The 24,758-nt window shown below is 37.4% G+C and overlaps 1 protein-coding gene and 1 pseudogene across 1 annotated transcript; both read left to right on the top strand.

The window, feature by feature from the left end:
- Positions 1 to 3,787: 3,787 nt before the first annotated feature.
- Positions 3,788 to 4,734, top strand: LOC103211163 (annotated as a pseudogene).
- A 15,825-nt stretch (positions 4,735 to 20,559) lies between these two features.
- Positions 20,560 to 21,563, top strand: LOC103211162 (olfactory receptor 14J1-like). Its single transcript, XM_007957079.2, is given in 2 exon segments — positions 20,560 to 20,601; positions 20,604 to 21,563. Coding segments are annotated over 2 exon segments (1,002 nt in total).
- The last annotated feature ends 3,195 nt before the right edge of the window (positions 21,564 to 24,758 follow it).

Genomic DNA, 24,758 nt, shown 5'->3' with positions numbered 1-24,758 from the left:
AACTAGTCAATAGAATGTGATTGGTCCCATTACTTAACTGTCATGGCCAATTTTCTTTCCAATTTATACACCAGAGCACCTTCTACAGACACTCCCCGTCCCCCCAAAAAAGGTAAGAAAGTGAATCCATACATTTATCTAAAAGTGCATTTGAATAAGGACATATACTAGGCAATTGATACTTATGTTGTTACCCATCATTCTGAAACTAAGGAAGTAGCATAATAAGGCAAGAAAATAGGAATAATATTTTACAAGATTGAACTCAAGATAGAAATTCCCGAGGCTACTCCTTCATATTGCGGGTGTGGAAATGTATCCTGTTTACTCTTACAAAAATTCTTCCAAGTCCCTAGGGGACCATCTCTCCCAGACCTTTTATGCCTAGAGATCTGTGGCTCATAAAAAGGCAGGCAGAATATCAGAAAGGGGAAATGGAGACTTTGAAGACCTTATGTTACAGTCCCAAGATGAATTACCTCTTCTAACAATTTTTCTATTGGTAATCCCTGAAGTGCATACTTAAGTGAAAATTTTTCTTACCTAAGAATCTGAAAACTCTATCAGGTAAGAGAATGAAATGGAAACAGGTTGCCAAGTTGCCCATATTTTCTATCTGTTAGTGAGTGATTGGTGCTTGCTAGCATTAAATATAAATGCCCAGGATTTAAAACAGATTTCCTATTTTATAAATGTATTGTAGTTGTGGATCATGAAGGCATTACATTTTCCACATGTTTTTATGGTATTCTCAGTCTCAGTTCAACATGGTTGAATCTCTAGACATGATCCAAAGCAAGACAATAATATCTAAATATTAAAATCACAGTAAAAGAAATAATTTAGAACAAAGGAATCTGATTGCTAATTAAAAAAAAAAAACTGGAAAAGTTCTATTTTCCCAAAAGGATTTTTTATACAATATTTCTTTGTGGGTCATAAAACCAAAAGTTATACTTGGTATGTCATCTGCATTTTAAACAGGAATGTTCAATTTTTACAGTACACACAACATACATATACATGGTTATCAAAAAAAAAAAAAGAAGAAGAAGAAGTTACACTGAATGATTTGAAGGCAGCCCTTCAGGAAAGTATTGCAGAGATTAGATAATTCCCAAAATTGCTTTTATTTACTGAAAACCTACGACCTCATGGGCTCCCTAGAGTGTTCCTACTTCATTCCCTTTTTAGTCTTATTCATCTCAAATCATTTATTTCTACTGCCAGTGGTTTATCCAACCTTAAATGATTTCCCTTTTATAGGGGACTGTCAGAACTCTGGTAGCTTAGTGCCTAAGGCACTTAACTGCTAACCAAAAGGGTAGTGGTTCAAACCAATCAGCCACTCCTTGGATGGAAGTTTGGGCAATCTACTTCCGTGGTGATATCGCCTTGGAAACCCAAGGAGGGGTCACTATGAGTCGGGTCCAACTCGATGGCACATAACAACAATAACAACATCTAATCTGTATCTCATTATTGCACTTACACTTCTCTCAGTGGCTCCCATTCCTATAACTTTCCCTCACATCCTGCTTCTTCCCTCCCAATAAACAGAGCTAATCACTCCACCTAAATGAAAGGAGCACAGAAGCTATTTCACAAAAGCATGTCTTTTTTGTCAGTGTACCTAAAGGAGATAGGGTAAGTGCTGGACTGCTAACCAAAAGGTGGCTGTTCAAAGCTGCCCCAGAGGCATCTGAGATTTAAGGCCTAACAATCTACTTCCAAAAGGTGACAGCCTTGAGAACCCTATGGAGCAGATCCACCCTGCACCCATAAGGATGTTATGAGTTGCAATTGTCTTAAAGGCAACCAACAAAAACAACAGATTTTCAAATAATGGAAGAAGAAAAGATTCAAAAGTTCTGCTGCCTCTCAGTACACAGTCTGAATTTAGTCAAACATTAAACCTTCTTATAATTAACTTATTTGCAATTTTTAAAAAGTTTTAACACTCACTGAAAAAAACACTATTACTTCAATTCAGCAAGTGAAATGAAAATTAGCGTGTTTCTTTAGTAGGAAACAGAAATTTTATTTGATGGGAACTGCAAAAAGACAAAACATATTTTTCTAATGAAAAGAGCTAGAAATTTGTGAGACCTTTAGAGAAAGCTGATGTGCAGCAGACAGACTTCTGGGATGAGGGAAAGCAATGTGGCTGCCAGTGGCAGATTCATGGAACAGAGGTAGTCATGGGGACTTTCACTTGGGGTAGAACATTCCTTCACATCTGAAAAGGGATGTTATTTCAGGTGGCAAAATACAAATAGGACTTAAGGAAGTAGATCACCAGAGAAGATAGGATTTCAAGGGGAGTTCTGGTGGTATAGTGCCTAGGGCAGTTGACTGCTAACCAGAAGGCTGGTGGTTCAAACCCACCAGCCACTCTTCAGAAGGAAGATTGGGCAATCAACTTCAGAAGGAAGATTGGGCAATCAACTTCTGTAGCAATACCACCTTGGAAACTCAAGAAGGAGTCACTAGGAGTTGAGACTCCATGGCAGTGAGTTGGGTTTTTTTTTTTTTTTTTTTTTTTTATCCTTGAAGCCATAGATAAGGGAAAAAAGGTAAAGCCATGGGTAATGGAAAAAGAGTCCAGAGCAACTGAAAAATGGAAGCACTATATACACTTTGTCATCAAAGAAATAATTTGAGCATCCTACCTTGATAAAACATTAAGGTTTATATTATAGGAATAAAGTAAGCTTATCAGCAGATATATCAGTGATAAAATTTTAAATAAACCACAGGATAATAATATCTGATTAATGTGGCTTCTTTTCTGATGTGGTTCAGAAAGGGTACAACTGAAGACACCTCTCGACGACCAATTTACATCCTAAGAGAAAAGGTATTACTACTATTTTGAAGGGCTTTTTTTTTTTGTTTGTTTCTTTGAAGAATTTGTGATGTTAAAGTATTCACAGATTCTTCGCTGTTTATTTTCATTAACTTAAAATTTTCCAGGTGGCTTTATACTAGATTTAGAGACAGCAGCGTGGTGGAGTACTTAAAATTTGCATCTGATCAGAACTAAGGCAGGAAGACAAAAGGAAAGGTGTATCACAACTTAAGTGTTCACAGGCAGAGATCATAGGTGGCTGACAATATGCTCGGTATCTCTGACAGGAAAATATTAACAATAAATAGAATAAAGAAAAACAAACATTCACTGAGTCTGACAAATAACAGTCATGTTGCCTTAATATTGGAACAGTTTAATGGTCCACTTTCTATAAAATGTTGAGGTCGGGAGCATGTAAAACAACTATGAAAACAAAGCCAGTTGCTATTGCCTAGATTTCCACTCACAGCGACTCCATGTGTTACAAGGGAGAATTACGCTCCAAAGGTTTTTTTTGCTACAGTCTTTATAAGAGAGATCATCAGCTCTTTCTTCTACAGAGAACCTCACCAAAACCAAAATCAAAACCAAACTCACTGCCATCAAGTCGGATCCAACTCATAGCCACCCCTCCTTGGGTTTCTGAAGCAGTATCACTATGGGAGTAGATTGTCCAATCTTCCTTCTGAGGAGTGGCTGGTATCACTCCTCAGTGTGACCAACCTTATGGTTAGCAGTCAAATGCCTTAGGCACTCCACCATCAGAGCTCCTAATTGGGATAAAATCTTTCTGTTGGTAATGGAATGCAAAACTTTTACCAATGAGAAATCAACAAAACAACTATACTCTCCCTCAAAATACTTTTGTCTCGGTGAGAAAATTATGGACTGTGAGGATTCTGATTCTCTTCAGGGATAGTACTCCATATATTATTTTATCTTTTCTTTTAAGTAATGCTGAATCAAACCTCAGTCACTGAATTTCTCCTCCTGGGAGTGACAGACATCCAAGAACTGTGGCCTTTTCTCTTTATGGTTTTCCTCACCATCTACTTAGTCAATGTTGTTGGGAATGGAGCTATCCTGATGATCGTCATCTCTGATCCAAGACTCCATTCATCTATGTATTTCTTCCTGGGAAACCTATCATGTCTAGATATTTGTTACTCCACAGTGACATTGCCAAAGGTGCTGGAGAAACTTTTCTTTACACACAAAGCAATTTCTTTTGTGGGATGCATAAGCCAGCTTCATTTCTTTCACTTCCTGGGCAGCACAGAGTCCATGTTGTTGGCCGTCATGGCCTTTGACCGCTTTGTGGCTATCTGCAAGCCACTTCATTACACTGTCATCATGAATCATCAGCGCTGTACCCAGATGGCGAGCACAGTCTGGGTCATTGGGTTTTTCCATGCCCTGATGCACTCCATAATGACCTCTCGCTTGGACTTCTGTGGTTCCAACCATATCCATCACTTCTTCTGTGATGTTAAGCCATTGCTGGAGTTGGCCTGTGGGGACACTGAGCTCAACCAGTGGCTGCTCAATATTGTCACAGGAGCCATTGCCATGGGCTCCTTTTTTCTCACACTTCTCTCTTATTTCTATATTATCATGTACCTCTTCTTCAAGACCCATTCTTGCCGCATGCTTCACAGAGCACTGTCGCCATGTGCCTCTCACTTCATGGTAGTTATTCTTTTCTTTGCTCCTGTTGTCTTCACCTATATTCGTCTGCCTCAGGCAGCTCCATGAATCAGGAACGGGTCATTGCCATCATGTACACTGTGGTCACTCCTGTACTGAATCCATTGATCTATACTTTGAGGAACAAGGAAGTAAAGAGGGCCTTGATCAAACTAATAAGAAGGAAGGTATAACTTTAAGGAATCTAGAGAGAATTCTTCTGAGACATAAATAAGCAGCCAATGAGAAAATTGAGATTTTAATTTATACTGCTTCTCAAATTGTTTAGCATATATAAATATAAGCAAGAAATGCACAGAAGGATAAACGGTAAAGTCTTATCTGTAAGTAATAGTATAAAGCAAACATCAACAAGTTGGACACAAGCCATGTTACCCTAATAATGAATTAATTTTGGTTATATCAGTTGATATAACTGATTTATTATATATTTTAATGTGTTCTTACGTGAAATCATGTGTAGAAATATGCCTATCATATGGATTGGGTGTATGGATAATATTTAGGTTTGTTTATTTACATTATTCCTTTAGGTTAACACATTTTAATATGAACAATAAAATTTTTGTGCTTTTATATTTAGGGGATTGTAATTTACAGTCACGATTATTCAACTGTAAAAGCAAATTCTAATTCACATATGTGGAAGGAGAATTCTTAAGAGGTATGCCATGATTTCTTGTTCACCAAGTAGAAAGGCAAATAAGTAACTAAAACAAAAGAACTGTAACCACTAATTAGCAGAAATAAAATAGCTAATGATTCATCTAAAGAGTTCTGGTCCCTTGATCTCCAGAGATCTTTTAAAAGTCAGCTGGCCAAATTATCAATGATTCCTGTGAAATATAGTTAAAAGAGGAGTCAAATTGAAAAACCTCCTAAACATCCATTTCTGTCTTATAACTGTGTTGTTTTCCCCTTGGCATTTGGTGATAGAAAATGATGACTTTTAAAAACCTTTTCACTTTTTAAATTTGTTTTTCTATTTCTATTTCCATTTTTGACAGATTATAATATGATGTAATACAGATGTAATATGACTAGTTCATCAGATTTTTAATTTTTAATTCTTGGAACAAATCTCATCCTAACTGAAAACAATGAAGTTATAGTTGTTGATGTATTTCTAGAGTTAATGCACAAAAGGTATGATTTTCCTCACTTTATAAGTACCTAGAAGTGTCCACTGTCTCTAAAAGAATGAGGGGTGCCAACATTTATAACTATTTAGTTGGACAGACAGGCAACACTATGACAAGATATTTTGAACTAGTAAACTGACTTTTCAAAGTCTCAACATTCACTTTTGTGGGGGGACAAAAAAGATTCTGAACTCTCTCCTTACTTTTTTCTATGTTCTAGCTCTATTGGTCCTTTGACTCATTTTTAGTTAATAAGAGAAAATGTGTGTAGATAAAGCACCTTCCACTCTAAACTGTCTCAAAGTCACAGCAATAAATCATTTCTTCTTGCTTTTTTGTTGATGGGAATTTGTCACAAGACATAATCTGCATAAAACTATAGAGAATTTCAGAGGATTCTGATTATCCATTGCTGCATAAAAAACTAGTACCCCAAAGTTTAGTGTGAAAACTATCATGTGTAGGTATTTGCTACTCCATGGTGACATTGCCAAAGGTGCTGGAGAACCTTCTCTCTACACACAAAGCAATTTCTTTTGTGAGATGCATAAGCCAGCTCCATTTCTTTCACTTCTTGGGCAGCACAGAGTCCATGTTGTTGGTTGTCATGGCCTTTGACTGCTTTGTGGCTATCTGCAAGCCACTTCATTACACTGTCATCATGAATCATCAGCACTGTACCCAGAGAGCTAGCACAGTCTATTTAATTAAATTGCATGATTCTGTGAATTGCACAGCCAGGAAGGGTTGACTTTACTTAATAACATCTGGAGCCTCAGCTGGGATGGCTTAACAAGTTGATATTGAATAGGGTTCCCTTTCTCTTTCTCTCTCTCTTAAGCTTCTCAACGTGGTTAGCATATGCTCGCTCAGGGAAGAAGTCTCAGAGCAATTTTTTCACATTGTGTTTCAGGGGCCAATAGACCAAAGCAAAAGGTTCCAGTTGTCTTAAAGACTAGGACCATAGCTGCATTAACATTGCTTTACCATCCTCTATAGAATTGGTTGATGTTCAACCATTTCAAGAGGTAGCATATGATCAAGAACCAATGAAGGAAGACGTAAAGAAGCACTGAAAAATGGTTAAAACACAAGGCCCCAGGAATTGATGGAATACCCATTAAGAAATTGCAACAAATGGAGGCAGTGCCAGAAGCACTTACACATTTACGCTAAGAAATTTGAAAGACAGCTACCAAGCTAACCAACTGGAACAAATACATATATCTGCCCATTCCAAAGAAAAGTAATCCAACAGAATGCAAAAATCATCAAACAATACCATTATTACCAAACAACATCACATGCAAATAATATTTTGCTGAAAATAATTTAAAAACAGTTGCAGCAGTGTATCGACAGGCAACTTCCAAAAATTCAAGCTAGGTTCAGAAGAGGACATGGAATGAGGGATATCATTGCTGATGTTAGATGAAAGCAAAAAATGCCAGAAGGATGTTTACCTGTGTTTTATTGACTATGCAAAGACATTCGACTGTGTGGATCATAACAAATTATAGATAGTATTGTGAAGAATAAGAACTCCAGAAAACGTAATTGTGCTCATGAGCAACCAATACATAGACCAAGAGACTGTCATTTAAACAGAACAAAGGGATATTAAGTGGTTTAAAATCAGAAATGGTGTGTATCATGTTTGTATCCTTTCCTTATACTTATTCAATCTGTATGCTCAGCAAATAATGCAAGAAGCTGGACTATATGAAGAAGAATGTGGCATCAGGATTGGAGACAGATTCATTAAGTACCTGCAATATGCAGATGACACTGCCTCGTTTGCTGAAATTGAAGATGATTGAAGCCCTCACTGATGAAGATCAAACACTTCAGTCTTTAGTATGGATTACACCTCAACATAAAGAAAAACAAAAATTCTCACAACTGACCAATAAGCAACATCACAATAAATGGAGAAAAGATTGACGTTGTCAGGGATTTCATTTTACTTGGGTCCACAATTAACACCCATGGAAGTAGTGACCAAGAAATCAAACAATGTATTACACTGGGCAAATCTGGTATAAAACACCTCTTTAAAGTATTAAGGAGCAAAGATGTCACTTTGAATTCCAAGGTGTGTGCCTTGGTTCTCTAGTGTTGCTATAATAGAAATATCACAAGTGGATGGCTTTAACAAACAGGAATTTATTCTTTTACAGTTTAGGAGGCTAGAAGTCCAAGTTCAGAGTGCCAGCTCTAGGGGCTGGGTGAAGGTCCCTTGACCTTTGGCTTCATCTCTGCCTCTTCTTCCAGGCCCACTGGAGCTGAAGGCTCCTCATACCTCCCTCAGCTGATGGCTACTGAGACTGATGATGGCACAATCCCAAGATAAGTAGGCAATATGGCAGGCCACTTGTTGAAGACCAAACTGGAGATGAACACTCAGCCAAATGCAGGATCTAAAATGTGCCAAAAGTTCAAGACCTTTCTCAAGGCTTCTCCATATATATTGGAAGCAGGCCACATCCCCTAATCAAGTACTCTTCAACTTCAACTGATTAGGTGCTCACAGCAGATTTCACCATGGAAATGATTACAGTCTTATCATGGGTAATAACTACATCCAGATGCCACGTGTCTCAGAATCACAGCCCAGTCAAATTGACACACAACTTTAACAACCACAGTGCACCTAACCCAAGCCATGCTATTTTCAATTGCCTCATATGCATGTGAAAGCCAGACAAAGAATAAAGAAGATTGAAGAAGAGTTGATGCCTTTGAGTTGTGATGTTGGCAAAGAATATTGAAAATGCCACAAACTGCCAAGCATAGCAATGATTGCAAGGATGGCACAGCACAGGATTAGACAGTGTTTTGTTCTGTTTTATATAGGGTCACCATGAGTTAGAGCTGACTCATTGGCAGCTAACGACAACAAAAACAACCATATGCTATTACTCAAAGCAACCCTTCTGAGGAAAAGAAAATAGACACCCTGTGGCAGCCTGGATGATGTAAATGATTAATACTCTCAACTGCAAACTGAAAGGTTGTGGAAATTTGAGTCCACTAAAAGGTGTCTTGGAAGAAAGGCCTGGTGATCTATTTCCAAAAAATCAGTCACTGAAAGCCCAATGCAGCACAATTCTACCCTGACACACACAGAGTCAACATTGGTTGGAGATGACTCAATAACAACTACTTTTTTTGTCAATGAGAATGCACTCAAAATTGTGTGCACATCCTTCACCCAATACAGTCCCACTTTCTACTGCAAATAACTTACATCATCCTCACAACCAAAACACACTAACTTCTCCTCCTACTGTTGTTGTTAGTACATGTCATCGAGCAAGTTCCTGCTCATAGAGACACTATGTACAACAAAACAAAACACTGCCCAGTCCTGCACCATCCTCACAATCATTACCATGCTTGAGGCCATCATTACCCAGCCACTTTGTCAATCCATCTAGCTGAGAGTCTTTCCCTTTATTGCTGACCCACTATTTTACCAAGTGTGATATCCTTCTCCAGGGATTTGTTCCTTCTGACAACATTTCAAAAGTACAAGAGACAAAGTCTGGCCATTCTTGTTTCTAAGGAACATTATAGCTGTACTTCTTCCATCACAGATTTGTGTATTGTTCTAGCAGTTCCTAGTATATTCAATATTCTTCACCAACATCGTAACTCAAATGTATCGATTCTCCTGGAGTCTTCTTTATTCATTATCCACCTCTCACATATATATGAGGTTATAGAAAATACCATGGCTTAGGTCAGGAGCACCTTAGTATTCAAAGTGTTATCTTTGCTCTTTAACACTTTAAATAGTTCATCTGCAGAAGATTTGCCCAATGTATTATGTCTTTGGTTTCTTGACTGCTGCTTCCATGAATATTAATTGTGAATCTAAGTAATATGAAATCCTTGACAACTTCAATCTTTTCTCCATTTATCGTGATGTTCCTTATTGGTTATTATGAGGATTTCTGTTTCTTTATGTTGAGGTGAAATCCATACTGAAGGTTGTAGGCTTTGATTGATCTTCATCAGTAAATGCTTTAAGTCATCTTCACTTTCACCAGGCAAGGTTGTGTCATCAGCATATTGGAGGTTGTTAATGAGTCTTCCTCCAATTCTGGTGCTGCATCCTTCTTCACAAAGCCTAGCTTCTCAAATTATTTGCTCAGCATACAGATTGAATAAGTATGATGAAGGGATACAATCCTGATGCACACCTTTCTTGATTTTAAACCATGCAGTATCCACTTGTTGTGTTTGAACATCTGCCTCTTGGCCTATGTACAAGTTCCTGATGAGCACAAGTGTTCTGGAATTCCCATTCTTCACAATGCTATCCATAATTTGTTAGGATCCACATAGTTTAATGCCTTGGAATAGTCAATAAAAAATAGGTAAACATCTTTCTAGTGTTCCTTGCTTTCAGCCAAGATTCACCTGACATCACCAACAATATCCGTCATTCCATGTCCTTTTCTGAATCCAGCTTGAATTTCTGGAAGTTCCCTGTTAATATGCTGCTACACTGTTTTTTGAATTATTTTTAGCAAAGTTTTACTTGTATGTGATATTAATGATATTGTTCAATAATTTCCACATTTTGTTGGATCACATTTCTTTGTAATGGGCACAAATACAGATCTTTTCAAGTCATTTGGCCAGGTAGCTTCTTCCAAATTTCTTGGCATGAGTGAGTGAGCACCAGCAGCCCTGAATCCATTTATTGAAACACCTCAATGGTTATGTCAGTTCCCAAAGCCTTGTTTTTTGCCAATTCCATCAGCACAACTTGGACTTCCTCTTTCAATGCTATTGGTTCTTGATCATATGCTACCACCTGAAATGGTTGAATGTCGATGAATTGTTTTTGGTACAATGACTCTTTGTATTCCTCTCATCTTCTTTTGATGCTTTCTGCATTATTCAATATATTGCCCACATAATCCTTCAATATTGCATCTCAAGGCTAGAGTTTTTCTTTGATTCTTTCAGCTTGAGAAATGCCGAGCATGTGCTTCCTTTTTAATTTTCTAACTCCAAGTCTTTGCACATTTTATTAAAATACTTTATTTCATCTTCCCAAGATGCCCTTGAAATCTGTTCAAGTCTTTTACTTCATCATTTTTCCATTGGCTTTAGCAAATTCCATTCAAGAGCAAGTTTCAGAATCTCTTCTGACATCCATTTTGGTTTCTTCTTTCTCTCCTGTCTTTTTATGACCTTTTACTTGCTTCATATATGATATATTTGATGTCATCCCACAATTCATCTGACCTTTCATAACTGGTATTCAATGCATCAAATCTATTTTCAGATGGTCTCTAAATTCAGGTGGGATATACTCAAGGTCATATTTTTTACTCTTGTGGCCTTGTTAAAGTTTTCTCCAACTTAAACTTGCATAAGAGCAAGTGATGATCTGTTCCAAAGTTGGCCTCCTCTTGAGTGCAATTTTTAGCTTCTCTATCATCTCTTTCCACTCGTGTAGTCTATTTGATCCCTGTGTGTTTCATTTGGCAAGGTCCTTAGAATAATTGCTGCTCGTGTTGTTGAAAAAAGCTATTTGCAGTAAATAACTCATTGGTCTTGCAAAATTCTTCATGTGATCTCTGGAGTCATTTCTATCATCAAGGCCATATTTTGAAACTATTGATGCTCCTTCTTTGTTTCCAGTTTTCACATTCCAATCACCAATAATTATTAATACATCTTGATGGCATGTTTGGTCAATTTCACACTGCAAAAGTTGGTAAAAATATTTAATTTCTTCATGTTTGGATTTAGTGGTTAGTGCATGAATTTGAATAATAGTAGTATTAATTGGTCTTCCTTGTAGGTGTATGGATATTATCCAATCACTGACAGCATTGTACTTCAGGATAGTTCTTAAAATGTTCTTTCTTATAATGAATGCAGTGCCATTCCCCTTCAGTTTGTCATTCCAAGTGTAGTAGACTATATCATTGGCTCAATTAAAAATTGCCAATATCAATCCATTTCAGCTCACTAATGCCTAAGATATTTATGCGTTCCATTTCGTTTTTGACAACTTCCAATTTTCCTAGATTTATACTTTGTAAATCCTATGTTCTGATTAGTAATGGATGCTTGTAGCTGTTTCTTCTCATTTTCAGTTGCACCACATCAGCAAATGAAGGTCCAGACAGCTTTACTCCATTCACATAATTAAGGTTGACTATTCTAGGACAGCTCTTCCCAGTCATATTTTGAATGCCTTCCAACCTGAGGGGCTCATCTTCTGGCACTTAATCAGTCAATATTTCCTTGCTATTCATAGGTTTTCAGTGGCCAGTTTTTTTCAGAAGTGGACCTGGCCACATCCTTTTTCCTAGTCTGTCTTAGTCTGGAATTTGCTGAAACCTGTCTACCCTGGGTGGCATTGCTGCTATTTGAAATAATGGTGGCATGGCTTCCACATCACAGCAACATCCAAGCCACCACAGTAGGATAAACTGACAGATGAGTGGTGGGCATCTTCTAGGACTCCTAAAATCTCATCTCATTATACCATCATCTCAAGGTCTAGGTTTTTTCATCTAAATCAGGTCAAACTGCAGATGAAACTTCTTGTGTATACTTTCTTTAGAGCAGAAGAATTTGAACTAAAGGTTCAGACTATCTGTTTATCACACATTAAGCCCACAATGGTAAGATAGACATAGGATGACCACAATATATAATCTCATTCCAAAAATGGAACATGGAAAGTAATAGTCACATAGCAATTTTTAAATCTCATTGAGAATGTCTTTCTAATTCTGTCCTTTACAGTTTAGAGATGAAATTGAACTTATTGATACCAATGAAATTCTCTTTAAAATATCTTAGGGTCTTATGGCCTTATTGAAGTTTATTCTAATAGTAAACGACACTTTCACAAAATTTTGTGATACAGTCCTCTCTCTGGCTTGGACTTAATTTCAAGTTATTGTAGGATATACCCTTATGTGTCCTTGAAAGACATATATCTAAGGTATGGCAAGGGCCCTGGGTGCTTTTTGAAGACATGGTGTCACTGAGCAGTTTCTATTAACCATAGAAATTTCCATCATCATTTGTGTGAAATCATTCAACAAGTCAAAATAAATACTTGTGTATTATTTAAATTAATATCTTAATTAAGTTCTAATGTATCAGTAATTACCTTAAATATAAGTGGTCATAGTACATCAAGAAAGCATGGATGGAAAAAAAAGTTGGAAGTAGAAATATCATTTGATCCAGCAATACCACTATTAGGTCTATACCCTACAGAAGTGAGAACCAGAACACAAATAGATATATGCACACCCATGTTCATCACAGCACTATTCATGAGAGCAAAGAGATGGAAACTATCTAAGTGCCCATTAACAGATGAATGGATAACCAAACTGTGATACATACACACAATGTAATAGTATACAACACTAAAGAATAAGGAAGAATCCATGAAATACCCCATAACAAGGATTAATTTGGAGGATGTTGTGCTGACTAAAACAAGTCAGTCACAGAATGACAAATATTGTATGAGTCTACTATTGTAAAAAGTCAAGGAAAGGTTTACACATGGAAGGAAACATTCTTTTTTGTTTACCAGGGATGAGAGGGGAAGAAAGGGAAAATCGCTAGAAAGGTAAGAGACACATTTGGTTTGCGTGAATGGAAAGTCAATACACCAAAAGTGAGAGGCAAACACAATACTACTGAGGAAAAGGAAGACACAAAAAGACACACAAGGGGTATAGACAACAAAGGTAAATACTTTTACGTACACAATACTGCATTATCAGTAATAATAACCATTAATCTACAGGTTGATCAGGCATGTGTAGGCAAAAGGGAATACACTCATGACCATATATAAGTTTGGCAGATGACATTTCTATGTACATATTTGGAATGTCCATAATATATAATAGAGCTAATAAGGGGAAAAATTGTGATAACTTCTCAGTCATACCCAAAGACCTTGAGGGAGTCAGTCACTAGGCCTGTGGGCTCAGGTTCATTGTTGTAGGGGACATCAAGCTCAATTGGCATAACATATTGCACAAAAATATTGTTCTATACTCTATTTTGGTGAATAGAGACTGAGATCTTAAAAGCTTGCAAGTGGCCATCTAAAATGTAGCTATTGGTCTTTCCTACACAGGAACAAAGAAGAGGGAAGAAAATCAAAGACACATGGAAACAAGTAGTTGAAGGTACTAGTTAGTGGACCATAAGAACTTCAGCCTACATAACCCTGAGTCCAGGAAAACTAGATGGTACCCAGTTACCAATGTCAAACACTTGAAAAGGGATCAGAATTGGAGATTCTGCATAGAGTGAGAGAAAAATGTGGAACAAAACTCAAAATCATAAAAAAAAAAAGACCAGAGTTTTTAGTCTGACAGAGACTGGTGAAGCCTCTGAGACTATGGCCCTTCTGGCCTGGAATTGAACTCACTCCCATGGCTTAACTTCCAGCCAAATAATAGACAGGTCTATGAAGTGAATATTTATACCAGGTAGATGCACTCTTTAGAACAATCAACCAAGGCACATAAGAAGGGCAGCATTTGAGCAGGGAAATAGCTCAGAGAGCAGGAATACATTGGAAAAAAGGACACAGGGAAAAGGAGACCACAGAGAGGAAATGGGAAGAGAGCTGTTACACTGGGGGAATTATAATCAATTTCAGGAAAATAAATGTGTATGGACTGTGAAATGGAAAATGAATTTGTACTATAAACTTTCAGTCAAATCACAATTTAAAAAGGTGGGGAAGGGAAAATGGAAGGCAAATAACAGCCAAATAGTAATTTTTAAATCCAGTTGAGGACTTTGTCCTAATTCTGTCCTTTGCAGTCAAAATGATGAAATTGATGAGGCCTTTGAAATTCTCTTTAAAACTTTTTAAAGTTCTTTGATCTCATTGAAGTTTACTCAATTAGATAAATGCAACTTTCACAAGTGTCTTTGAGACGGGCCCTTCTCTGGTTTGGACTGAATGTCAAGATATTGTGAAACAACACCTTTAAGTGTTCTAGACAGAGGGACATCTAAGGAATAGCAGGTATGACACCTGCCATTTATACACCTTGAAGAGGCAGTGTCACTGAGCAGTTTCTATTAACCATCACAGTTTCCACTGTCAGCTGTGAGAGATCACTCAGCAAGGCAAAATTAACACTTTTGTATTTGTGCCTCCAGGAGTCAAGGCAGATTGTGTGATCTTACTGGGCTGAGTGTAGAAAGAGAAGAAACTAAAAAAATATATATCATATCATAGACCAATTGTCATCAGTGAAAACAAGAAAGATGCAGTTGTAATTTTCATGCAGTGACATAAAGTATTAAGTAAAACATTAAAAAGCTTGACTTGTATTTTTGAGGTTATATTATGGTAAAGTCATTTAAAGATGGACATCAGGTGTTTGGATAGGGGCAAATTATGGCACTTGCCACAGGTGTTATTTTCCATAGATACACCTTTAGTCCTAGAAACACTTTTGTGTGCTTAAAAAGCTCTACAGAGCATTTTCTTAAGATTCTTAGGGGCCTTCTAGTCTAGCATAGAGCATCCAGAAGGTCTGCCCATAATAATTTTAGAAGCTATACAAATTGCCCCTTTCCTTTTTGAAATTTTAACCAAGGATCTATAATTGAGTATTAAAGAACAGAATAGATGATAACTTAATGAAAGTGGAAAAGTGAATTTATATGGGTACAATGTTAGTCAAGATGATCTCTAAGATTCCTTCCACCTCTAAAAGTCTATTTTATAATAATATCTAAATTATAAGCATCAGAATCGTACCATCCACATTATCTTGGTTTTGAAGTGATGCAAAAAAAAAAAAAAAAAGGACATTATTACCCTAAATATACATTTACTTTGCAACGAACATATTGACAAAGGGAAAGAACAACTTTTTGTAGGTGAACTTGAATCTGAAGGGCAAATTACAATAATTTTCAAAAATTTTGCCCGAAGAACACAAATAAACTAATATCCCTGGTAATTAAGTGTTACCGCAACAGAAAACTACTCCATAGGAAATTCCATGTAATTGCAAGTTTTGGTCCCAGGGTATTTAAAAGGACCATCAAATGCCCAGAGCACCTAAACTCTGGTGGATAAAGGCAGATTAAAATGGCCTACTTTCCTTTGCATCACTGACCAGACTTTACAGAAAATGACTGAATTACACAGATCTGCGACTTCTGCTTAGTAGTAGCTACTCACATTGACAACTGCCCAGGTTTAGAGTGAAAAATTCTGGATGTGTTCTGGTGAGTTTTTTCGGACACTGAAGGGAGAGATAAAGGAAAGCCAATGATTATTACAGAGTTTGAATGAGTGATAATGCCCAGCATTTTTTCATTTAATTCATAAAAACTGAAATAAAAAACTATTAAATGCAAATGGTTTAAATGAAAATTAGGAATTCTAACAAGCAAGTTGTAAACTACTTACATTACAGAAACCTTGTATGGATTGCAATTCTCATCTCCTAGCAATGCATGCTTTTATTGTCTTTACTAAAGACATCTGGGATGAATGGACCAAGAAATGACATTGTTTGATATTTCTTTTATTCTTAGTATTCATTGACCTTAAGAGTGGCTTAGAGAGATATGAGATCTTTCCCATACTAGAGATCACAGAAAGAATCATTGATACATTGTAGAAAAGTGAAAAAAGATGATAGATCAAAATAATACAAGGTCAGAAAATAACCATATTTCCATTTTCACAAAACAAAGAAGAAAAGATCCCATTGAGAAAGATTGTAAGAGTATAAGAATTCTAAGAAGCACTTGAGGACACATTTGCTGTCTGGACGAGTTATCCAGCTTTCTGATCTCTTCTGTTTTAGAAAGAAATGCTGATGCAAATAAAACCCAGTAAAATCCCAGAATGGCCAAATGTACGGTTCATATTTAAAAAGAAATACATAAAAAGATTTACAACCAAAAATAAACAGTAAAAATCATCACTTTTCATATAAGGTATTTAGTTATGTTCAAATAATATCAATATTCAATTAAAATAGATACAGCCATGAGATTTTGTATCCCCCTTCTAATGAATAAATTGTCAATAAATTGGAGAAAAAGGTCAGTGGATTAAAGAAGCACAACTGATGTAAAATTTTACATCAACACTCAAAGTAGAAGGTTAGACAGACTGTGGAAATTCATTAAAGAAGAAAGGTGACTCTCTTTATCTCTTACACAAAATAAAATGAGATTATTATAGTATTTCCTTTTGAATACTGTGATAACTTATGAAGAAAGCTAAAAATATCTTGATATGGTATCTAAGTACCAAACAATGAGGCACTCCATATTCATTTATTTCTCTGCTTCTACTCACAGTATCAAAGATAGATATGGAAATCAGTGGATTAAATAAGGATTAGATAAATATTCAGGAGCCCTGATGATATAGTAGTTAAGCATTTGGCTGCTAACTGAAAGGTCAACGGTTCAAACTCATCAGCTGCTCTGAGTTAGAAAGATGTGGCAGTTCAGCTTTCATAAAAGATCTACAGCCTTAGAAACTCTATGGGGTAGTTCTACTCTATGCTATAGGGTCACTACGAGTCAGAATTGACTCTATGGCAATGGATAGATAGATATTTATATCCCTTAATATAATAATGTTATTTTCACATGGACAAATAGATTAGTTAGATAAATATGTGAATAATAATGAATATAAATTTATTCAAGAAAGAGAAAAGAAATACACAGGTAAGCATAATGAAGAAAACAGAATATAGTGGAACAGAATTCCACTATAGGACTACTTAATTAATTAATGTCAATAACAAAAAATCCAAACCAAACTCATGCCCTGGAGTTGAATTCAACTGATAGCAACTCATCCTTGGGTTTCCAAGGCACTATCTCTACAGAAATAGATTGCCCAGTCTTCCTTCCCAGGAGTGGCTGGTGGGTTTGTACCACCAGCCTTCTGGTTAGCAGTCAAATGTCAGGCACTATGCCACCAGAGCTCCCAAAGGTACATATGAATTGATGGAAAGACTTCTTTTGAGTAAAACATGAAATATTTCCACATACATTAAATGAAGTCCATTCTGCTGGGTTAGATGATAAAAAATCAGTTGCATTGTTCTAACAACATAGAAATGGAAATTTCCAGAGACCACAAAAACATCAACAAGGGAGTTACTATTTCAGGAGAAAGAGTTTGAGTGAGTATTCAGATTCATGACAACGTGTTAAGTAAAACTGCATGCCATTGGATTTTCCATGGCTGTGGCCTTTCAAATGAAGATTGCTTTCTTCCAAACTGCCTCTTGATGGATTCAAATTTTCAACTTTTCGGTTAGAGCATTTATCCATTTATGCTACCCAAGAAACCAAACTCACTCCCATAGAGTAGATTGGATTCATAGCGAGCTCTCCTTGGGTTTCCAAGGTGGCATCTCTACTAAAGCAGATTGCCCAATCTTCTTTCCAAGGAGTGACTGGTGGGTTTGAACCTCCAGCCTTCTGGTCAGCAGTTAAATGTCTTAGATGCCAGCCAGGGACTCCTAAATGCCATTGGGATTCCTAGAAGTGTAAAGTATTCGAGTACTTAACCATTTGCACCTCCCAGGAACTCTTAAATGTATCATTAGAATCTTTAGAAGCATGAAGTGCCATTCTCAATATCTGTGATTAATAACTGCACAGACACACACAAACCATAAGGTTGAATCAGTTTTCATATAGGTTAGACTAAATGTGCACTGGTGACTGCCTCTTCTGGTCCAGGCACCCTCTGTCAATCTTGGAGTTTATAATAGAATTAATTACATAGTGCATTATAAAACACTAAAGCATCCGTAACCTTCAGCTACATAACTTATTGTAGGTACATCTCTGGACTTAGTGCTGGGGAACAAAAAGAAGGATCTCTGGAGGTTAGGATAATAATCCTTTAAACCTTCCAGAAATAAGCATGTGCTATATTCCCTGATGTTCTTCATTCTATATTCATTCATACATATTTGCATACAGTGTATATAGTGTTGTTGTTGTTATGTGTCGTCAAGTAGGACTCAACTCATAGCAACCCCTCCTTGGGTTTCCAAGGTGGTATCACTACAGAAACAGATTGCCCACCTTCCTTCCCAGGAGTGGCTGGTGGGTTTGAACCACCAGCCTTCTTATTAGCAGTCGAGGGCTTTAGGCACTATGCTACCAAAACTCCCAAAGTGGAACAAGTGGGTTGCTGAACCACCCATGCCTGTCATTGTCCCGACAGCCTGTATATAGTCTATATGTACTTTTATTTAAATGAAAATAATGATCACTATCTCACTTCATGAAAAAAAGATTTCAAAGTAAAAATAATATTTGATTTGAACATTATATGATCTGTCCACTTTTTAACATTGTAATTATTCCAAATAAACATACTTCTAACTACCCCTTACTCATGTTATTTAATTAAAATATTTAGCATAAATTGAATTGGTTTAAAGGACAGACTGTTTTAACACTCCTGCTCAGGGAGCTTTGTTTTCAGGGAACATGCACAAATTTAAATTTCTAGCTATATGTTTTATATTTTGTCTTCATACTGAACGGATCTGAGTATTTTATTTTTTAATCTTTGCAAATTTGATCAATACAAATATTATCACATTGTTGCTTTCAATTGTATTCAATTTGGGTATGATAAATATGTTTTATGTATTTATTAGCCATTTATGTTTTTTTAAGAACACAGTGGGAAAGGTATGGCCTGCTATTTATCTGATAGAAACTTAGAATTTTTCAGATCCATTTATGGGATACTGTATGTTTGGCATATCATAATTGTATAGATACTATCAATATATAATGTGCTCTTGATTTTATTTTCCTAGTAAATGTTTACCAAAAAAATTAAGAATTTATTCTCTCATACTTGAAAGAAAAGCATAAAATTACACAACAAAACACATGTGATGGAGGGGTATATGAATATATAGAAAGATTACTAGGAAAGAATAAGTACCTCAGAAATGACTTAATAAATATACATGTTTGTGTGGCATAGTGTCTAAGGCATTTGACAGCTAACCAGAAGGCTGGCAGTTCACACCTTCTAGCAACTCCTCAGAAGGAAGATTGGGCAATCTACTTCCGTAGTGATACTGCCTTGGAAACCCAACCGTTATGAGTCAGATCGGACTCTATAGCAGTAGGTTTGGTTGGTTTTAGTTTGAACTAAATGAAACTTTTAATGCATGTAAAATTTTGATGGTCTTTATGTCCCATTAAAAGGAGCTCTAGTGCCTCTGTGTTTAAAACATTGGTCTGCTAACTCAAACCAACCAGCTGCTCTGAGAGACAGAGAGGAAGCAATCTGCTTTTGAAAAGATTTACAGCCCTAGAATCCCTATGGGGCAGTTCTACTCTGTCCCATAGTTCTGTAAGGTCTTTATGAGTCAGAATCAAGTTGACAGCAGTGGCTTATTGTGTGTCCTACCCATCAGGCCACTCCTCAGAAGGAACACTGGGCAATCTATTTCCACAGAGTTACCCCTCGGAAACCCAAGGAGGGGTCGCCATTACTTGGAAACAACTCTACAGCAGTGGGTTTTTTTTTTTTTTTTTTGAGTTTTTTTTTTTTTAATAAAATGATATGTATTATCATTTCCTTTGCTTGAAATGGGTGACATGAAAATATATAATCTACCTTATCCAATACATTTTGTGACTGAAGCAATGTCACTTAAAATTGTTCAGCATAGTTATTATTATTTGAAGCTATTTCACACTTGCAATGACAAACTGGTGTACCTGACTTCCCACCTTAACTTCAATGAATAAGTGGATTCAATTGTTAAATAATAAAATTTTCTTTCTATGGGTGTCCATCTTATCTTGCAGCCAGCATTGCTCTTAGGAACAGAGAAAAAAATATGACTAATTCCACTATAACGAATGGATTTATTCTCATGAGTTTTTCTGGCAATCCTGAGATAGAAATCTTGCATGCTTCTGTGTTTTTAGTTTTATACTTGGTGGCTTTAACTAGCAATATTCTCATTATCACTACAACTTCCATAGATCATAGTCTCCACTCACCTATGTATTTCTTCCTGAAACATCTCTCCTTTTTGGATTTGTGCTATATTACTGTGACTGTACCTAGATCCATTTGCAACTCTTTCGTGCATAGTGGCAATATTTCCCTCTGGGAGTGCATATTGCAGTGTTTTGCATTCACTGTCTGTTGTTCTGCTGAGATGGCCATGCTCACAGTGATGTCCTATGACCGCTATTTGGCCATCTGCCTTCCACTGCGCTACAAAGTCATCATGGATGTCAACACCTGTGTTCATGGAGTCTTAGCTGTCTGGATCAGTGGGGTCATCTCTGGAGTCATGCATACAGCTACTACTTTCTCCATCCACTTCTGTGGTGCCAATATCATTCACTAGTTCTTCTGTGATATCCCTCAACTCCTTAAACTCTCTTGTTCCAATGACTACATCAGTGAGCTTGGGGTCATAGGCTTCCTGTCCTTGGTGGGATTTCTCTGTTTCATCTCAATTGGCCTCTCCTACACACACATATTCTCTACTGTGCTGAGGATCCCATGTGCTGAGGGGAGAGCCAAAGCCTTTTCTACTTGCCTGCCCCATCTATGTGTTGTCATATTATTTATCTCTACTGGAGTTTTTGAGTTTGTAAAGCCACCTTCTGACTCTCCAACTATGCTAGACTTTTTCCTTACTGTTCTCTATACTGTTGTGCCCCCAACACTGAATCCAATGATTTATAGCCTAAAGAACAAAGCCATAAAGGCATCTCTAAGAAAAGTTTTTAAGGAAAGAAAAGCCTCCAATGTGCTACTGGTTTGCTGAAACAGATCTATTAATTCTTAATTGGGAGACAAATTCAAAATATATTGGAAAAAACATAACAAAGCCAATCAAGAAATTAAAGCTAAATAGTGTTAAAATGAGAATATATCAGAAACAATCATCTGTAAAGCCAAAGAAGGAAACAAGTTCTCACCTGGTGAGACTCTGGCAAGCATGCCCACTCCACCCACCATCTACCTGACTTCTTAATGCATGGAACATCTAAACTAATGTAATTATTCATATAATTTGTGTATGACCATAATGTCCATGTAATCCATCATTTTCCATCTTACTAACAGAGTTTCAAAGATAGGGACTGTGATAGTTGGGGTTGTGTGTCAACTTGGCTGGACCATGATTCTGAGTGGTTTAAGCAGTTGTGATATGGTTAGTCCCATGATGAGATTGGATGTATATGTTCTGAGCAGCCAGTCCATTGAAAGGGAGTTTCCCTAGGGGTGTGGCCTGCTTCCTGGGAAAAAGACAGACTCTTGGGTGGATCTGGATCCTGTTGAGCAACAATCCACTATTTGTCTTGATGATCTTGGATTTGTCATCCATCAGAGTCAACAGCCAATATACTGCTCATCAGCCCCTGCAGTTGTGTGAGTCAGGAAAAGCCTCCAGCTTGACATTTGATCCAGGAACTTGGGGCTTGCCAGCTTCTATAAGTGGGTGAGCCATTTTCCTAAGATAAATCTCTCTCTCCTCTTCTCTCTCTCTCTCTCTCTCTCTATATATATATACATTGTTGTTATGTGCCATCAAGTTGGACCCGACTCACAGTGACCCCTCCTTGGGTTTCCGAGGCAGTATCACTATGGAAGTAGATTGCCCAACTTTCCTTCCAAGGAGTGGCTGGTGGGTTTGAACTACCAGCCTTCTGGTTAGCAGTCAAGTGCCGTAGGCACTATGCTACCAGAGCTCCCCTCTCTCTCTCTCTTTATATATATATATATAAGGTTTACTGGTTTTGCTTCTCTAGAGAACCCAGTCTGACACATTTTGTACCAGGAGTGGTTATAGAGAGAAAAAATCATAAGGATGTGTTTTCTAAATTGGTTCTCATCAATTCTGTTTTGATTCTCCAATTTGATTAATCATAAAGGCATTGGTGACTGTGCTTCCATTAGTAAAGAGGGCCCTGCTAATCTGTGGCATTTGCAACATTAATACGCAAAATATCACCTCCAGTAGATCAAGTATTTTTGAGAAGTTAGGCTCTGAGTGATGGCAGGTTTGATACTTTTGTGCAATTTTGTCACCATGAGGAGTATAAAGAATTCTGCTGGCTGGTTAGTTCTACTTACATTAGAAAAAGTGGTGAAAGAGTGGGATGAGTTCAGGGTTGCTGAGTCACAGCTCAAGTGCCACATGAAAGACCTCAAAGTTTCCAGTTGTGCCCTGAAAGAAAGCCTTATTTCTTCTAGTAATAGAGTTTTTATTGCTGAAACCCAAACCCCGAGTCTTATTGTAAGGGTGGCTGAATTACAATGTCAATTGAATTGCCATCCCAAAATAGTGTCTGAAGTTAAAGTGAGGGCATTGATTGGGAAAAAGGGGATCCTGAAACCTGGAATGGGGACATATGGGAAGATAATCAGGAAGATGAGGATATGGCGCCTGTGTATTCTGTTGAATCCCTCCCATCTGAAGGGATTACCATAAAACCATTAGCCCTTCCACCTTCATTCGATGGAATTAACAACTGTTCCTGCTGGGTCATTGCCTGAGGCAGAGGGCATGGAAGACATTGCTGAATGTTCTCAGGAACTGCCCCAACCACCCATTGTTGTGGCTAGACCTATAACTAAACTTAAGTCCAAGTGAGTCCTAAAAGGTAAAATACAAAATGACTGAAGAAATGGTATGCTACACCCAAAAAGTCTTACTTGATTTTGCTAACATGTACAGACAAAAACCTGGAGAATATGTGTGGGAATGGCTACTGAGCATGTGGGATAATGGGGCAAGGAATATAGCTTTGGATTGGTCTGAATTTATTGATTTAGGCCCACTAAGTAGGGATTCTTCTTCATTGTTTCAGCTCGAGAGGTTAGGAAAGGATCTAATTGTTTATTTGTTTGGCTTATGGATGGAAGCATAGATTATGCGGTGGCCTACATTAAGTCAACTTGAAGAGTTCTTCAACTTATACCTGCTTTTGTATAAAGTAGAAGAAGGAACCCATAGGCTTAGGAAGATTGGAATGTTAGAATGGATTTATCAGATTAGACCCCTAGACCCAGAAATGGAGAGCCCAGAGGACACACCTTTTACCACTATGTTGAGGAACAAATTTGTGAAGGGAGCCCCAGCATCCTTGAAGACTGCTGTGATTGCTACTTTATGTAAGCCAGATTTGACAGTGGGAACTGCTCTAATTAAACTAAGACACTTAACTACCATGGGGCTGATTGGACCCTGCGGTAGTATGGCCCAAGTGGCAGCAGTTAATTGACAAAGACAAGGTGGGCATGGTTACCATAATAGACAGCAGAGTCAAAACTGTAATCAGAATATTCTGACTCATGTTTAATTATGGCATTGGCTACTTAGTCATTATGTTCCTAGGAGTGAAATACATGGCAAACCTACTAAATATTTACTTGATCTTTATAGACAGAAGAAGTCTAGGTCACATGAACAGTAGTCTAGATTGAATCATCAGAATACAGAGTCACAATCAATTTCCAGATTTGAGTCAATTTACAGACCCACAAACCCTTGAATGAAGAAGAGACTGGGTCCCCTTGAAGAAGGACCCCACTACATTGCCAAAAATTTATCCTGTCTATCTTTCTCCCACCCTTCCCCAAAGGGATCTGAGGCCTTTTACAAGAGTGACTGCTCATTGGGGTAAAGGAAATAATCATACTTTTCAGGGATTACTGGACACTGCCTCTGAACTGACACTAATTCCAGGAGACCCAAAATGTCACTGTGGCCCACCAGTAAGAGTGGGGACATATGGAGGTCAAATCATTGATGGAGTCTTAGCTCAGGTGTGTCTCACAGTGAATCCAGTGGGTCCAGTGGGTCCCCATATCCAACCTGTAGCAATTATCCCAGTTCTAGAATGCAAAATTGGAATAGATACACTCAGCAATTGGCAGAATTCCCATATTGGTTTCCTGACTTGTGCAGTAAGGGTTATTATGGTAGGAAAAGCCAAGTGGAAGCCATTAGAAC

This window comes from Orycteropus afer, unplaced genomic scaffold (assembly GCF_000298275.1).
Source record: "Orycteropus afer afer isolate SDZICR_OR568_19922 unplaced genomic scaffold, OryAfe1.0 scaffold00701, whole genome shotgun sequence".
Classification (NCBI taxonomy): domain Eukaryota; kingdom Metazoa; phylum Chordata; class Mammalia; order Tubulidentata; family Orycteropodidae; genus Orycteropus; species Orycteropus afer.
Note: the sequence above shows the minus strand (reverse complement) of the source record. Positions and strands in the feature narration are given on the sequence as shown.